This window comes from Pipistrellus hanaki (genome assembly GCF_964339955.1).
Source record: "Pipistrellus hanaki genome assembly, chromosome: 20".
Lineage (NCBI taxonomy): Eukaryota > Metazoa > Chordata > Mammalia > Chiroptera > Vespertilionidae > Pipistrellus > Pipistrellus hanaki.
Genome location: NC_140522.1, coordinates 2,459,132 through 2,476,506, shown reverse-complemented (window position 1 = coordinate 2,476,506; position 17,375 = coordinate 2,459,132). Strand labels below are relative to the sequence as shown.

General features: G+C 54.6%; 1 protein-coding gene across 6 annotated transcripts in view; it reads left to right on the top strand.

Annotated features, from left to right (window-relative positions):
• TTC13 (tetratricopeptide repeat domain 13) overlaps positions 1–16,919 on the top strand; it is a 32,101-nt gene extending 15,182 nt beyond the window's left edge. For 3 of the 6 annotated variants that reach the window (XM_084868694.1, XM_084868692.1, XM_084868690.1), the window contains 17 exons: positions 2,939–3,055; positions 4,242–4,352; positions 7,247–7,329; positions 7,809–7,950; positions 8,148–8,322; positions 9,373–9,529; positions 10,286–10,416; positions 10,579–10,711; positions 10,939–11,031; positions 11,385–11,468; positions 12,247–12,331; positions 12,984–13,090; positions 13,961–14,096; positions 15,146–15,225; positions 15,666–15,744; positions 15,860–15,939; positions 16,094–16,919. In XM_084868694.1, coding sequence (XP_084724820.1) covers positions 2,939–3,055; positions 4,242–4,352; positions 7,247–7,329; positions 7,809–7,950; positions 8,148–8,322; positions 9,373–9,529; positions 10,286–10,416; positions 10,579–10,711; positions 10,939–11,031; positions 11,385–11,468; positions 12,247–12,331; positions 12,984–13,090; positions 13,961–14,096; positions 15,146–15,225; positions 15,666–15,744; positions 15,860–15,939; positions 16,094–16,208 — 1,908 coding nt within the window. In that variant the 3' untranslated portion in view covers positions 16,209–16,919. Of the gene's footprint in view, positions 1–2,938; positions 3,056–4,241; positions 4,353–7,246; positions 7,330–7,808; positions 7,951–8,147; positions 8,323–9,372; positions 9,530–10,285; positions 10,417–10,578; positions 10,712–10,938; positions 11,032–11,384; positions 11,469–12,246; positions 12,332–12,980; positions 13,091–13,960; positions 14,097–15,145; positions 15,226–15,665; positions 15,745–15,859; positions 15,940–16,093 lie in introns of all 6 variants that reach the window. The other 3 variants (XM_084868693.1, XM_084868691.1, XM_084868689.1) reach the window with 1 other exon arrangement.
• Positions 16,920–17,375: the final 456 nt, after the last annotated feature.

The window sequence follows — 17,375 nt, the reverse complement described above, 5'->3', positions numbered from 1 at the left end:
TTTTTCATCTTTGAGTGAAAAATCACCAGAACGAAATTTGGCAAACCAATTTTGACACTGCCGTTCTTTTAAGGCTTCGTCACCATAAACAGCACATAACTTTTTATGAGCTTGCGATGCGTTTTTCCCTTTGCGGAAATAAAAAAGCAAAATATGACGAAAATGTTCCTTTTGATTTTCCATTTTTCAACGAACGCCAAACAAAAACTACAAAACAGATCAAAAAACTTTTTTTACTGATTAACAGCTGAATAGCCAACTATCAAATAACAAAATGTGTTTTACATTTGTACTGCGTCTGCAAACCTAAAAATTCAACTGAAGCCATATATGTGTGAAACCCGCAATTACTTAGCTGCCGACCCAATAATATTTAGTATTAAAACTTGATACTCCTGACTTAGCACATAATAGTAATATTATATTTAGTGTTAAAACACGATACTCCTGACTTAGCACATAATAGTGATATTTAGTGTTAAAACATGATACTCCTGATTTAACACATAATGGTAATACTTATATTTACGACAAGTACTACTGTCAGTGTTCATGGAAAAGTATATTATTGTCTATATGACATATCTTAGCAAAACGTAATATGACAGTGTGGTCAAAGTGAAACGTGTCGCCTTTAGAAGCGTGTGTGTGAGTGTGTGCGCCTGTGTGTGTGTGCGTGTATGCACATGTTTATCTGTAATTCCTGTGAGACACACCTGCCCACGTGGAGACAGCTCAGGGCAGCGTGCCTGTCCCCAGACCGTGAGGGAACGCTAGGGGAGCAGGAGGTCACATGAGGCGGAAACCCCAGGCCATCGCGAGAGCAGACGTGAGGGTCTTCCTCAGGAGCCGGGCGGTGTGGCCTCGGCCCCCAGCGTCCTCTGCGAGGTTGGCCAGGGGTGGGCCGGGGCCAGCTTCACAAGGCGCAGGCCTCACCCTCACAGGAGGAGATCTCAGACGGGTCAAATCTCCTGGGGAACAACACAGAGGAGGGGGTGCAGATCAGAGAAAGGATGTGTGCGAAGGCACTCGCTTTTAATGTTTTTTAATGAAATGTGTTCATTTTACTGTTTTCAGAAGGTGATAGTGAACATCCACGTTTCCCGTTGTGTTTATTTTACTGCACATGCAGCATGTGGAATGCTTAGAGTTTACGTTAATGTGTTTAACCAGAATAAAACGTAACTTTAGTCATCCGATCAGGTGCCATGTCATAGTTGAACTTCTTTTTCCTCTTTGGGGAGAGAAAACTTAGCAAGGAAGCACTAAGCATCTTATTTTATTTTTAATATGTTTTTATTGGGAGAGGGAGAGAGAGAGAGAAACATCAACGATGAGAGAGAATCATTGATGGGCTGCCTCCTGCACGCCCCCTGCTGGGGATTGAGCCCACAACCCGGGCATGTGCCCTGACTGGTTCATAGGTTGACGCTCAACCACTGACCCACACTGGCCATATTTTAGTAATTTCAAACTATTTGTAATGTTTTTGTTCTCTAAATTATAGCCTCTTAAATTAGAGTTCAGTTTCTTAAGGGAATTTTGTGTTTTATTGGGGATTTTTTTTTACAGAGAGGAAGAGAGAGGGACAGAGAGTTAGAAACATCGATGAGAGAGAATCATCCATCAGCTGCCTCCTGAACACCCCCCACTGGGGATGTGCCCGCAACGAAGGTCCATGCCCTTGACTGGAATCGAACCCGGGCCTTTCAGTCCGCAGGCCGACGCTCTATCCACTGAGCCAAACCGGTTTTGGCCAGAATTCAGCATTTTTAGTTGTCCGGGTCATTATTCTGCCTGCTGATCATGGTTCTGTACCGAGGGATGCTTTTCCTTCCAAAGAGAAGCCCCGCCCACTCTGCCTTTGGGGTTCTCAGGCCTACACTCTCTCGCTGAGCCAGCCAGCATTCCTGCCACGGGCCACGTGCCCGCCTGGATCCTCTCTGCTTTGCTGGTTGGCAGCTTCTGCAGAACAGGCAGCCCGTTAGTAAAACTTGATCCAAACAACGACCTATCCTGTAAGGAGAAAGCCCTCCCTAACTCAGGAACCCTTGCCGAGGAGAACGTGCCTGAGCTGGATGCGTGCCTGCCGACGCCCACATGGGGTCTCTCACGTCTTCTCGGTGGGCTTGTGCCGTCTGAGCATCTGAGCTGCCTTCTGTGTCCTCCCGTCGCCTGGACACGCTGGTCGCCGGGTCAGCAGAGCTCTCCATTCGGGCTTACCAACATGTCTCTCCCTACGTGGCGGCTCATGACCGTCGAGTTAAGAATGAACCCAGCCGAAGCCGGTTTGGCTCAGTGGATAGAGCGTCGGTCTGCGGACTGGAAGGTCCCAGGTTCGATTCCGGTCAAGGGCATGTACCTTGGTTGCGGGCACATCCCCAGTATGGGGTGTGCAGGAGGCAGCTGGTCGATGTTTCTCTCTCATCGACGTTTCTAGCTCTCTATCCCTCTCCCTTCCTCTCTGTAAAAAATCAATAGAATATATTAAAAAAAAAGAAAAAGAAGGAACCCAACCAGGGCTTACAGAAACCCCAAGACCTTAGAAATAGCCACTCAGCCCTTCCTGCCCAAGGTCGTGGGGGGCTCTCTCTGTGCCCAGCCATTTCTCTGCCTCGATGGTTCCCCGTTTTCTTTCTGGTTGATTCGGACACGCCCCATTTGGGTCTGAAAGAGTCATTACAGGTTGAGGGGGAAATGTTCCCATTTCTAGAAAAAGCAACATCTGTGCTCACCCACACTATGGAACAAGCACCAGCCGGGGCTGCAGTCCCCGCTGACCTTGAACCTCACCGCCCAGTGCCTGGGGTCAGGGACTGCGGTCTGCGGAGAGAGGAATGCTCAGAGTGGAGTGAGCTGACGTGTAACTGAACACGGGGGCCGTTTTAGGGTTGACCATCGGGAGTTTTCTCCCCTGACCCCCTTTTCGGGTTTGTAGATTCTCTCCCCTCTGGGACGAATTAACGAGGCCGTGAGCGACCTGACGAAGGCCATCCAGCTGCAGCCGTCCGCGCGCCTGTACCGACACCGGGGGACCCTGCACTTCATCTCCGAGGTGCGTGGTGTCTGACCACAAACACGTCCTTCCGCGACGATAAACGTCGAGTTCACTTCTCCTCCTGCTTCGGGAAGGTTTGGGTTCAGGGCTGTATAGTGATAACGTTGGTGATCCAAGACCATGAATTATATAAGAGCGTTTTTATTTCATTTCTGTAGCTGAAATAGAACCCATAGAGAAATAGCAAGTACCAAGAATATACTTCTTGCTCGAACTGTCAGTAGGAACTCACTCTGGCGAGGGGCGGAACCGGGAGGGCGAGAGAGAAGCAGAAGAGAAATTGGGCTCCTGGCTTACACTTCATTCTTTCTCGCAGAGATCCGCGTAGTGAAGCAGGTGGCTGCTGCCAGTGTGATTGTTAAACTCGGAAAGACAGTTTGAATTCCTCTGGGTATCAACCCAAGAGCCATGACCTGGGCTAACGTGGCTCCCCAGGTTCCTATGAGTGGTCCCGGCCTAGCAGGCTGGTCTTCTGTCATCACAGCGGCATTCCTGATTGGCCCAGTTCCCTTTTGTGGGTTTTTGTGGTTTTTATAATAATTTTTAATGCAAGAACTATACACATTTTTTAAATCTCAGCACAATACATTTGAAGTTTGTGAGCTATTTTAGAAGTACTTAATATAATAACCTGTTAGTACCAGAAAGTAAATTTTATCTAACAGGTTATGATTTGAGTATTACTGAAAGTAATATTCTCTTAATAGTTGAAACAGCATACTTATATTAAACCTTGGAAATTTTTTCCCACCAATTTCCTAAAAAAAAAAAAAAAAAAAAAAATCAACTATTTTAATAGTCTAAGAATTCCAGTTATTTTTAAAAAATATATCTTATTGACTTTTTTACACAGAGGAAGGGAGAGGGCGAGAGAGTTAGAAACATCAGTGAGAGAGAAACGTCCATCAGCTGCCTCCTGCACACCTCCCACTGGGGATGTGCCCACAACCAAGGCACATGCCCTTGACCGGAATCGAACCTGGGACCCTTCAGTCCGAAGGCCGACGCTCTATCCACTGAGCCACACCGGTTAGGACAGAACTCCAGTTAGTTATGGTCCTGAAATGTTTCCTCTCAGGCTGAAAGGGCGCAGAATAAATGGTTTTTTTTTCTCTCCCGGCCAGATGTAGGGAATGCCCAGCTGTCCGGCGGACCCCCCTCATTCTGTCCGCTCTCCCTACAGGACTACGCCACGGCCCACGAAGACTTCCAGCAGTCCCTGGAGCTGAACCGGAACCAGCCCATCGCCATGCTGTACAAGGGGCTGACCTTCTTCCACCGAGGCCTGCTCAAGGTGACCGCGGTGGGCGGCGCGGGCGCGGTCTGCGGACTCCGCCTTCGCCGCGCGGCAGGGAGGGTGCCGTGGCATTGAGCTTGGCACAGAGGGAAACCGAGTCAGGCCTTCACTCAATGAACAAACTTAGTTTAGATTATCCCCAGTGAAGGGTTCCTCCAGGCCAGCAGCCGTTCAGAAATCCAGGAACTGGGTGATGGGTGATCCCTTATTCACGTCATAATCTAGCCCAGTGGTTGGCAATCTGCGGCTCGCGAGCCACACGCGGCTCCTTGGCCCCTTGAGTGTGGCTCTTCCACAAAATACCACGTGCGGGCGCGCTCACACAGTGCGATTGGAACTTCGTGGCCCACGCGCAGACGTCGGCTCTCATCCTGTTGATATTTGGCTCTGCTGGCTAACGGGTTTGCCGACCACTGGGCTAACCCATTAGAAGTCTACCAGGCGGCATTGCATGGCAGACGGCACAGCTGTCCGGTGCATAGCTGTACCAGACGTGGGATTTTCCTGTTGGGTTCTCTCTGTTGTATCTGTGTTTCAGGGATGCTTAAGAAATTGTATGTTCTGAGCACGTATTCCGATCAGCCTTGACCCTGAGGGTTCCCTGAGGTGGTGCCGCGGCCGGGGTGGGGGGTTGGAGAGCCGGCCGCCCCCCTCCGCCACCAGCCCGGAGCCAGCGCGCACCCGTCGAGGCTGACGCACTCGAACGCCGTTTCTTTGTTCCCAATGGCTTCACATCTTGATTCTGCTATGTCCCCTCTTTGGCAGAATGAGGTAGAGAGCTGTGCAGTCATTAGACAGGAACCCCGAAACCAAAGCCTCTTAAAAGCTGAAGAGAAATCAGACATTGAAGATGTGTGGCGTCCGAGCATGCTGTAAGTGCAGTGGGCAGCCGACGGCCCTGGGCACCTACCTCCCCAGACGCCCACAGTCACCCAGACGGAGCCGGGCTCCTACCCTCCCCTCCCCTCCCGCCTCTGTCCTTCCTCCCGCCCTCCTCCCAATGGGTAGTGCTCCTCCCACCCAGGCTCTCAGCTGAGACGCTCCCTAACTCCCTGTTTCCTCGTCCCTACACCCACACAGCCGCCGGCGCCTCTTAGTTTGCTCTTAGGGTGTCTCCCGGATCAGACCCTTCTTTTCTTTTCCTGAGACACTGTCTCCGTCGAGCCCCTCCTCCCGGGCCCCCATCTCTCCCCTCTCAGTCTGTCCACTCTGCTGTGCTCAGCCATGACCCCGTCTAGAGCCCGAACGTAGGTCACACCCCCGCCTGCAGCCCCCAGCCCTGACACCGGCCTGGTCCCCAGCTCTCCCATCTCCACAACGCCTCCCCTCCCCCCTGAGCTGCCCGCACTCCTGCTGACCCCTTCCTACCCCCCCCACCCCCAATTCTGAGCACCCTGTGCCCTGCTCCGCCCCTTCCCGTCCACCAGGCTCTGTCCTTCCCCAGTTCCTCTCCTTCACGTCCTCTGAGGCCCAGCTCCTCCCCACCCCCTCCCCCAGGAGCCTGTGCCATCCCGGCCAGGTCGCCCCGTCCCCTCTGCCCCCAGGATGCGGGCTCGCGCCTCTGTCGTAGTTCTTAGTGCGGATTCTAATAACCTGGGTAGATCCTAGCTTCTAACGCCACTGAGTGCCTGGAGGTCAGAGGTCGTGACCCGCTCACCTCTGTCTCTCCGTGCCTCACACTGCCCTGCCCGTAGTAGGCGCTCAAAACGTGTTTGTTGAAGGGAAGATAGAGTTGCAAAATTTAAAAAAAAATCAAATGACGTCATAACGGGAAGCTTAGGTCACAGTGGTCTTTGACATTTCTTAAACATCGAATTTCCCTGTTCTCTTTCTACCAAACAGCATTCGGTTGAATTCCTTCAAGTGCAGGTGGTCTCGTTGTTGCCTTGCAAGAATTTTTAAAAGCCAGCCTCTTGCCCCTAAGAAAATCCAGAAGCAGGGGATGCATAACTTTAAAAAAAAAAAAGAAAAGAAAAAAAAGAATTAGGATCGTACTGCTTTTGCAGAATTATCCTGTGTGCCTTCCGGATCATTCAATATTTATCGAGTGCCTACGATGTGCAGGGCGTGTGACCTCTCTCGTAGTTTCCTGCTCTGAGCTATCTCATGAGGATGCAATGATGATCGCAGAAGTAGTAACATCTTTCTCCTTAAAGTATGAGACTCTGTAGCCATCCACTTCAGCGAGACACTTCTTTTCCCGGGGAAATGTGTAAAATAATCTCTTATCACCGCCCACGATCCCATCAGAATGAAAAAGACACTTGGTGCCGGTGTGAGCCTGGGGTGTCGGTTCTGAAATAGAAGGGTCCTCCCGGCAGGGCCCCCCCCAGCCGCAGACCTGCCACGGTGCTGCCAGGAGCCGGGCCCCATACGCCCACCTTCAAGGTTTCTGTTTTAGTTTGTGCCCCTCTTCCTGTTTCCCGTAGACCATGGGGATCCTTCAGACAGCCAGCCGGGGAGCCTTTTTATGGCTTAGTGAACAGTTTCCCCGTGGGCTTGCTTCCCCACTTCTTTGTCGGGCCTGTTTTTTTGCTGCTGGTTGTGAGCGTCTGCGTTATCCCCACAGCTGGTGGGCTCCGTTGTTCCAGAGGCTTCCATTCGTGAAGGAAGTGGTAGTGACTCACAGGAAGGTGGGAGCTTGAGGCTGAGCGTCCTGAGGAAAGGCAGGGAGAGGCTGAGGTTCCTGGGGAGGCAGCTGTGGACGGAAGCACGCCCTCCAGGTTCAGAGGTTGCACTTCCTCCCTCTCTCTCTCTCTCTCTGAAGTCCTCCTAGTCAGAAGGTCGCTCAGAGACCATGCGTAACGGACAGTCAGGTGTTTTAGCGATGTAAGCAAAACCCAAGTTGAACTGTTATGCGAGTGAAACAGCAATGCCTGTGCTTTTTGCAGGAAGCGATCGAATCCTTCAAAGAAGCGCTGAAGCAGAAGGTTGACTTCATCGATGCGTACAAAAGCCTGGGGCAGGCCTACAGGTGAGGGGAGCAGGGCGGGGGGGGGGGGGGGGGGGAGGGGCAGGGAGCAGGCCGGTGGCGAGTGGCAAGCCAGAGCCTCAGAGAGGAGTGGTCTCTCAGCGACGTACTCAGGGGTCCTGTAAAAGTTAGGAAAGGAAGACAGCAACAGAGACCCTCTTCAAACCTCTGAGGGCCCGGCTGGCATGGCTCAGTGGTTGAGCATCCGCCTGTGAACCCAGAGGTCATGGTTCGATTCCCGGTCAGAGCACAGGCGGGCTCCATCCCCAGTGAGGGGCATACAGGAGGAGGCAGCCGATCCACGAGCCTCCTTCGTCATGGATGTTTCTCTCTCTCTCCCTCTCCCTTCCTCTCCGACATCCATAAAAGTAAAAAGGGAACACCCACGCCACGCTGTCTGACCCCCAGATTAGACCTTAACTCTGCAGACGACTCGCTGAGCCTGTGAACTGACGTGTCTGTACCGTGTGCGTGACCCTTAGGGAGCTGGGCAACTTCGAGGCCGCCACCGAGAGCTTCCAGAAGGCCCTGCTGCTCAACCAGAACCACGTGCAGACCCTGCAGCTCCGCGGCCTGATGCTCTACCACCACGGCAGCCTGCAGGAGGCGCTGAAGAGCTTCAAGGTGAGCGGCGCGGCCTGCGGGGTGTGTGTGTGTGTGTGTGTGTGTGTGTGTGTGTGTGTGTGTCTCCCCGGGGAAGTCGTGGGGTGTACGGGCCGGCAGGGAGCCCTGTCCTGTGGGCTCGTTCGCAGCATGTGCTGGGTCTGATTGCACCGAACCGGACTGACACTAATGGCCCTCCCCGCCCCCTCGCCGCCCAGCGGTGTCTGCAGCTGGAGCCCTACAACGAGGTGTGCCAGTACATGAGGGGCCTCAGCCACGTGGCCATGGGCCAGTTCTACGAGGGCATCAAGGCGCAGACCAAGGTCATGCTCAACGACCCGCTGCCCGGCCAGAAGGCCAGCCCCGAGTACCTGAAGGTGAAGTACCTCCGCGGTGAGTCCCCCGCGCGGGCACGCGCTCTGACACGGAATGCTGGAAGGCACAGCACTGTCCTCTGCGTTCCCTCCTTTTCCTGGTTCGGAGGACTTGGACTCGGGAGCTCTAGGCCGCGGGACGGGGCCCAGGTCCGGGTGTTTTCCGCGCTGCCTCGCAGAGAGAAGCAGCGGCCGGTCCGCTGTGAAACCATATAGGCAGTGGCTCACCGAGCAGGTGGCAGGGAACCAGGCTCAGCCTGACACTCGGATTCGCAGTGCCCGGGATGGAAACGTGAGCTCTGTGTGTAGTGCGTGGAAAGACGGTTAAAACCCAGCCGCAGCGGCCCCGGCTGACGGCTCGTATTTCACCCGGGGACTCCAGTCCCTGGCAGGGCACTCCGATTGGCATATAGAAAAGGGACTTAATTAAATCTGGAGTCTCCAGTTAGGATTTAAAAAATATATATATAGATATATATAAAAAATCAAATATATATATTTTTTACAGAGAGGAAGGGAGAGGGATAGAGAGCCAGAAACATCGATGAGAGAGAAACATCCATCAGCTGTCTCCCGCACACCTCCTACTAGGGATGCGCCCAAAACCAGGGTACATGCCCTTGACCGGAATTGAACCTGGGACCCTTCAGTCTGCAGGCCGACGCTCTATCCACTGAGCCACACTGGTCAGGGCTAGGATTTTTTTTTTTTTAACTTATCTTTATTGTTGAAAGTATTACAGATGTCTCTTTTTCCCCATTGACCTTCCCTCCCCCTCGCTCCCACCTCCTCAGGAGGCAGGCACTGCGTTATTGTTACGTATACAAGCATAAAAGTTCTTCCTGCTTAATCTCTTCCCGCCCACCCCCGCCTCCCCGCCGGGTCTGTTTTGTTCCTCAGATCCCACTCACGAGTGAGATCATGTGATGCTTGTCTTCCTCTGGCGTGACGCTCCCCACTTAGAGTTACCGTCACGGAGTGACGTTGTCACGAAGCCCGCGTGTGGCAGCCCGCCGGCGCCGGCGCTTCCTCCGGGAGGCAGTGTGTGAGCGCTCCCTTCCGCCCGCAGAGTACTCGCGGTACCTCCACTCGCACCTGGACACGCCCCTCACCGAGTACAACGTGGACGCCGACCTGCCCGGGAGCTTCAAGGACCACTGGGCCAAGAGCCTGCCCTTCCTCATCGAGGACTACGAGGAGCAGCCGGGCCTGCAGCCGCACATCAAGTGAGTGCCCTGGGGCGCGGCCTCTCGTTCGGGCCGAGCCATCAGTCCCTCCGGCTCCCTCTCCACCACACAGGGCTTTCTGTCCACGCCTCCGATTCCTCCTGTGTTTGACACGTCTGCAGATATTTATATATATATATGTGTGTATATATGTATATATGTATGTGTATATATATATATATATATATATATATATATATACACACACACACACACACACACACACCACACACATACACATATATGATAGCCTGGCTGGTTTGGCTCAGTGGATAGAGCGTTGGCCTGTGAACGGAAGGGTCCCAGGTTTGATTCCGGTCAAGGGCACCTGCCTGGGTTGTGGGCTCGATCCCCAGTGGGGGGACTTGCAGGAGGCAGCCGATCCATGATTCTCTCTCATCACGGATGTTTCTATCTCTCCCTCTCCCTTCCTCTCTGAAAATCAATAACAATATGTTAAAATAAAATAAAAAAATTTAAAAAGCATGCTGGAGGCACAGGCAGGAGGGCTTGGCTGAGCCGGAAAGGGCTGCACGGACCCCATAGGGGAGGGGAGGGAGGCGCTCCTGGGGTCTCACAGAAGCAGGCGCAGGTCCCGCCGAGGAAGAACCCGGTGCGGATTCGGGCCCCGCGTCCCACGGAGCCGGACGGTTAATGCGATCGGCTCTCGGTGGAGGCGGCGGCCGCTCCCCGGGGGGATCCGACGGCCGGTGCCCGTCGCGAAGGTCCTCACGGTGTGCGGACGGCTGCTTCCAGGGACGTGCTGCACCAGAACTTCCAGAGCTACAAGCCCGAGGTGCAGGAGCTCATCTGCGTGGCGGACCGCCTGGGCTCACTCATGCAGTACGAGACGCCCGGCTTCCTGCCCAACAAGAGGATCCACAGAGGTACGTGGAGCGCTCCGAACACGAAACATTCCAGACCGATGAGCGAGGGTTGCTAAACCTTGCTGTGCTTTTTTTTTTTAAAAAAAAAAAAACACCAGCATTTGTTGTGCTTATCACTCAACATCCCGACGGGATCATCACACACACGTGTGTCTCCCGCAGCCATGGGCCTGGCCGCGCTGGAGGTCATGCAGGCCGTGCAGCGGACCTGGACCAGCTCGAAGGTGCGCATGAACGGGAAGACGCGGCTGATGCAGTGGAGGGACATGTTCGACATTGCGGTGAAGTGGAGACGGTAACCAGCAGCATCTGCATGACAAGACGGGGGTCTCTTCCTCGCCCTGGCCGGTGTGGCTCAGTGGGTAGAGCCTCGGCCTTCAGACCGAAGGGTCCCGGGTTCCATTCCTGTCAAGGGCACAAAACCTCGGTTGCAGGCTTCTCCCCGGCCCGGGCCCTGGTCGGGGCTCACGCAAGAGGCAGCTACTCAATGTGTGTCTCTCACATCGATATCTCTGTTCACAGGATCGCCGACCCGGACCAGCCGGTGCTGTGGTTAGACCAGATGCCGGCACGCAGTCTGAGCAGAGGTTTTAACAACCACATCAATTTAATCAGGTAGGACCCCCGTGCATCTCTGCTGTCCTCGTCCAGGTTTATCCTAAAACGGGCGCCCGGAGCCCAGGAGAGACCCATGGCTCTTTTCCTGGTGAGCTGGGCAGGGGCCCCGCACCTTTCCCCCCAGAACCGGCACCTTCACCCCCAGAACTAGCCCCTTTCCCCCCAGAACCGGCTCCTCCAGCCGACCAGCAGTCCTCGCCTCTCCGTGCCTTGGTTGCAAACGAGTGAATTCCCTGTAGGTGTGGCTGCATCAGCTCATTCGCTTTCTCGCTGTCCTCTGACATTAACTTGGACATCCGATGTCGTTTGGAACCTCTTCCTTTGTGAAAGCTCCCAGTTGTCTCTTCCAGGGGCCAGGTGATAAACATGCGCTATCTGGAGTACTTCGAGAAGATTCTTCATTTCATTAAAGACAGAATTCTTATTTATCACGGGTAATCCTTTACATTCTTTTTCGTAGTCCTGGGTCGGTTTCACGTATGTGTTGTGTTTACGAAGCTTGAAAACCAAGCCTATTGACGGAGTAAAGGTAGTGCATTAAATGTTTACATCGCGTTTGGAATCCTAAGGGCTCTCACGGTGACTTCTCAGCCTTCCTCATAACCTAACGGACCCCACGGACCTCGGTGTCCGTGGCTTTCCTAGTCTCCTCCTTCTCAAAGGCAGGCTGCCCCTCTGGCCTTCTCTGCCAGGGGCGTCAGCCTCCGCATCCATCCCTCCCCCCCGAGAGGCAGGGGGATGTAAAGCTATAGACATAACAGCGAACAGAACACTGGAGAGAAAACAATCTGACTTAGTCATTATCACCAAGTAAATATAAAGTTGATATAAAAGCCTAACAGGGAAATAAAAAATTTAAAAAAAACCCCACAGAAAACCTAGCAGTGTACTTCTGTGTGAGCAAAGAAAAAGCATTTGCCTCTCATTTCAGCGTTGGAATCAGCGAATGAGGTTTTTATGGCCAAACAGGGTGCTCGTCCAATCTGCTGCTCCCTGTTTCCCCATCTGGATGGGCCACTCCTGCCTCCTCCATTCTCATCTGCGGGCCAAACTCACTTGGATTAAACCTTCCCATTATTTAGAAACTTCCGCTGTGGCCCAGCGGGAGGTAACCACGCAGTCACCCGTTCCTGTGTTGATGGTAGTTCTCTCTCTCTCTCTCTCTCTCTCTCTCTCTCTCTCTGTCTCTCTGTCTCTCTCTCTCTCTCTCAGCGCCAACAACCCCAAAGGCCTGCTGGAGGTGCGGGAGGCCCTGGAGAAGGTGCATAAGGTGGAGGACCTGCTCCCCATCATGAAGGTATAAGCTCGCCGTCCCTGCGCGGCTCACGTTCGGGGTCCAAGTCAAGGGCTGCCTTCCTCGGGCTGCTGACGGCCACGTCCATTACGATTCCCGCCGCCGATGGTGTAAAGTTTATAAAGCTGCTGCCCGAGAACCCCGGCATATCCATGCGGTGTAGTAACCAACATAAAACAAAACACCGCACCGCGCTAAGGCATAGAAGCAAGCCCGTGAGGAGGCAGTGGGTGTGGGAGACAGAAGGAAAGGGAAAAATACGGACAGGTGAATCCTGCTCCCATCGCGTGGTGCCTCGGGGCTCACGAGTGCCGAGGCCAGGGGGACAGGGTTCTCTGAGACGGTAAACCACGCTCGGGGAAGTTCCAAACAGTACGGGGTGCACTGTGCTCTGTCCCTGACGGCCGGGCTGTGCCCCGGGCACCTCTCTGTGGCCTCCGGGGAGCGCGGCGAGGAGTCCGCCTGCACAGCGGCCGGCGGAGGTGGACAGTGATATGCACACGAGTGATGTGCACACGAATGACGTGCACACGAGTGACATGCACACGAGTGACGTGCACACGAATGACGTGCACACAAGTGACGTGTGCACGAGTGACGTGCACACGAGTGACGTGCACGCGAGTGACGTGCTTTTCCTTCCCCCCGGAAGCAGTTCAACACGAAGACCAAGGACGGCTTCACGGTGAACACCAAGGTGCCCAGCCTCAAGGACCAGGGCAAGGAGTACGACGGCTTCACCATCACCATCACGGGGGACAGGTACGTGCGCGGCCGCGGGTTCTCCGGCCGCTTCGCCTTTTCTATGCATAGACGTCTGAAATCCAGACTTAAATAAAATAAAATAAAAATAAAATAAAATCCAGACTTCATCCGGAGCCTCGTGCCCTCACAATGGCAGTATCAGGTCCTAGCAGTTCCTGCCTCACTTCTGCCGCCTCCCTCAAACACCTGTGGCACCAAATGACATCCTCTCGGCGCCCTGGCCTGGAGCTGCGCCTGCAGCAGAGGCTTAAAGAAGGGAGAGGAGCCTAAGCCGGTGTGGCTCAGTGGATAGAGCATCGGCCTGCCGACTGAAAGGTCCCAGGTTCGATTCCAGTCAAGGGCATGTGCCTTGGTTGCGGGCACATCCCCAGTGGGAGGTGTGCAGGAGGCAGCTGGTCGATGTTCCTCTCTCATCAATGTTTCTAACTCTCTGTCCCTCTCTCTTCCTCTCTGTAAAAAAAAAAAAAAAAAATCAATAAAATGTATTAATAAAAATAAATAAAAAAGGAAGGAGAGGAAGCTGGTGTCCCTGAGCTTTCTGACGCCCTGAGCCCCGCTCACACGGGGAGGGGGGGGGGGGAGGGGGGTGTTTCTGGGCGTTGAGACGCCCTCTGTGCCATGGGTAGCTGTCTTCCCCTGTATTCGCTTAAGCTCCTAGAACAAATGCATGTGGTTAGACCGAGCCAGCTCCCGTGTTGAGAGAAAACGGCACCCTGTGGCCCAGCCCCATCCGGTGGTTGGAGAGGCGGGGCCGCTGTCCGCGGGGCCTGTGCCACGTCAGCGAGCCCTCGGCTTCCCGTTTCACTCTCCGTGTTTGGCTCTGGGCCGCGGAGCACCCGCCTCTGACGCGCGCTCTTGTATCTTCAGGGTCGGCAACATCCTGTTTTCCGTGGAGACTCAGACCACGGAGGAGCGGACCCAGTTATATCACGCGGAGATCGACGCCCTCTACCGAGACCTGACCGCCAAAGGCAAAGTGCTCATCCTCTCGGCCGAGTTCGGGGTGGGTGTGTGTCCCTCTCGCCCACGCCGCCTGCGCTTCTCTGCCCCTCCTGGGAACTGTACGTTTCATGCTTGAAATCAGCTCTCGTGGTCCTGTACGCATTTTAAATCGTTCTTGTCAAAACGTCCCCACCCTCAGTAACTGCAGTCATTGGGGAAGGGAAATGAATTTATTAGTTACTGTTTTATCATACGTCCGGGCTTTGTCACGACGGATGAAAAATTCGGTCCCTGATCAAAGTGAGCTTTTCTGGTCTGCGACCTTGTCCCTCCACTGCCCACCCCAACGCCAGGGATCTCCCCGGAGGGGTCCTGGCCGGTCCCCTGCGCTGCCCCTGGGCCGAGAGCCTGAGGCTCCATCCACGTCTGCAGGCACCTACTTTCTTTTCTTTTTTTTCTTTTTTTAAAATATATTTTATTGATTTTGTACAGAGAGGAAGGGAGAGATATAGAGAGTTAGAAACTTCGATGAGAGAGAGTCATCGATCAGCTGCCTCTTGCACACCCCCTACTGGGGATATGCCCGCAACCAAGGTACATGCCCTTGACCGGAATCGAACCCGGGACCTCTCAGTCCCCAAGCTGACGCTCTATCCACTGAGCCAAACCGGCCTTGGCAGGCACCTACTTTCTATCTCATTTTTAATCAAGTCCTTCATATAATTAAGCATCAAGTTTTATACATAATTAAGCATATTTACCATCTACATCTCTGTGCAGCGGGGGGCTTACTAGCTTCTCTTGAGGTGGAGAGGCTTGTAAAAGGCATAATCCATACTAGTAAGTGCCTTATCTTCATCTCCATGTGTGCTTTGACCTCGCAGATAACATTAGAGATTTGTGCGCTTAACAGAAATGTTTGCAGATGTAAAAACAGCTGGGGAGGTAGATTCTAAACTGGACCGTGCACCCTTTTTTAGCAAAACTACGGGAAAGTGCCAGGTGTCAGGAGGGGGAGCAGGTGTGGGGAGGAGGGAGAAGACTGTCCCCCGATAGACTCCGTCTGACATCGAGGGGTGAGCTCACGGGCGTGTGTCTTTTTTTTCCTAGGAGGCTGACGCTGTTTGCAACTTAATCCTATCCTTAGTTTATTACTTCTATAACTTGATGCCGCTCTCTCGAGGGTCCAGGTGAGCGCCGGCCTGTCCTGGAAAAGGTTTTACGTGGAGAGAAACGTTTTTTTCTTTGCTTACGCCTCCTCCTGTGGGTGTGGGTACGAAAGTTTTTAATGCTGAACCGATGGGATCCGTCTGGATCTGCGGAGCGTATTGCTGATGGGCACGTTACGGGCAGCTGTTAGATAGAAACAGATGTACTTTCTAATCCATTGTCCCGGGAACGGAGCGCCTGAGGGAAGGAACGTCCTAGTTACAAGGTGGCTTTTATTCCTCAGAACCAGAGTGTTCTTGGTCACATGGGCCCTTCCTCTTTTGCGGTGAATCAGTAAGTGCTCTTTAGTCCCCAGGAGGCAGTCTTAGGTTTAACGTCCAGAGGGTTTTAAGGGAAGGGAACCGCCATCTTTGACGACGGGCAGCCCAGAGCCGGGGACTGACCCTGCCTCCTCTCACAGCGTGATCGCGTACTCGGTGATCGTGGGGGCACTGATGGCCAGCGGCAAGGAGGTGGCCGGCAAGATCCCCAAGGGCAAGGTAGGCGGCAGCCGGGGCGGGTGGCCAGGCCCCGGGAGGGACCCCGGGAGGGACCGGATGCTCCCAAGAGCCGCTCCTCTGTCTGACCCCCTCCCTGATGCTCCTTCCATCTCAGCTGGTTGACTTCGAAGCCATGACAGCCCCCGGCTCTGAGGCCTTCAGCAAAGCAGCCAGGAGCTGGATGAACTTGAAAAGGTGGGTCTCCCTGGGGCCGCAGAGGGGAGAGGGGGTCGTGCGGACGGGGGAGGAGGGATTGATGGAGAGAGGGTGACGGCGGGAAGGAACACAGCATCAGTCTTGCTGTCTCTGTACAGCGTGAGGCCGCTCACCCTCCTGTGTCTCCCTCCAGCATCCCGCCTTCCTACAAGGCCCTGCCCTCCGTGTCGGAGACCTTCCCCACGCTGCGGTCCATGATCGAGGCGCTCAACGCCGACGCCTCGCCGCGCTGCCTGCAGCAGCTCTAGCCCCACCTCAGGGTCTCTCCACCAGAGGGCCGGACTCCTGCTCCTTAAGTTATTTTTTAAAACGTGGGATTACAGAGAAATCAGGTCCTTTGTTACTTTTGATACCAACTTTTGATAGGGATCGAATACTTGAAATCGCTTCCTGTAGGGCGGCACGGGAACAGCAATCATGCGAGGATCTGGGGGCGGGGGAGGGGGTTCGCCAGGGGCCTGCTGGCTGCCCCCCCCCCCCCCTCCGCCCTCCCTCCCAGCAAACGTTTACTTCACAACCAAAAGCTAACGGCGAGAAGGGGCAGGACCAACAGGGCAGGCGTGCCTGCTTCCCCGCCCGGGATTTATTTTATGACATCACGTCCCAGGTTTTATGTTATGACATCATTCTGGTCCGCCTCCCGTGACCTCCCGTGGGGGCTCCCCGCTGGGGCTGCCAGCGGAGCCCGCAGCCCGGAGCCCGGCTCTGAACGGTGCCGACCCGCACGCGGAATCACCGAACCACGTTTTCGTTTTGTTCTGTTTCCTCTCCGCTGGGAAAAAGAAACAGGGTCGGTGTCTCCGACTCCCCGGTCTCAGACACTGGATCACGTATGCTTTTTCGTTTTGTGAACCGGCTTCCCCTCAGGCCCAAGAGCATTCGGGAAGGCACGGGTCACCCTCCGCAGACAGGGTGCGTGAGCGGCGTGCCACGGGCTCATTAAACCGTTGCCATTTCCAGCCGTCTGCCTGTCCTCTGCTTTCGGCGAGAGCGCCATCCGGCCCCCTGTCCCGTTCCCGTGTTTACGTCGGGCCTCGCTGAGGGTCCGGGCTGCTGGGATGTAGTCGCTGGACGTTAGCCGGTGACCCGCCAGGCTCCGCAGGGCACTGCCGACCCGTCGGGTGCGGGTCCCCCTGGGGACAGACGTCCGTCTGGCCACCCGGTGCGAGGATGCTCGGGAAGCCGCCCAGGGCCAGGAAACGGGGTGACCATGGAGTGCTGACCCCAGTCAGGTGACAGCACCGAGCCTGGGGCTTCTGCCTCCGCCATGGCTGGACTCGCTGCCGTTGACAGGAACCTGGTTTAAATTAGTCTGGAAAATTACCGGCCTCGGCCGCGGCACGGAAAATTCCACTTGTACCCGGTCCTGTGCCTGCGCACGTCAGCCGTGACGGCAGCGGGCGCCCGTACACGCA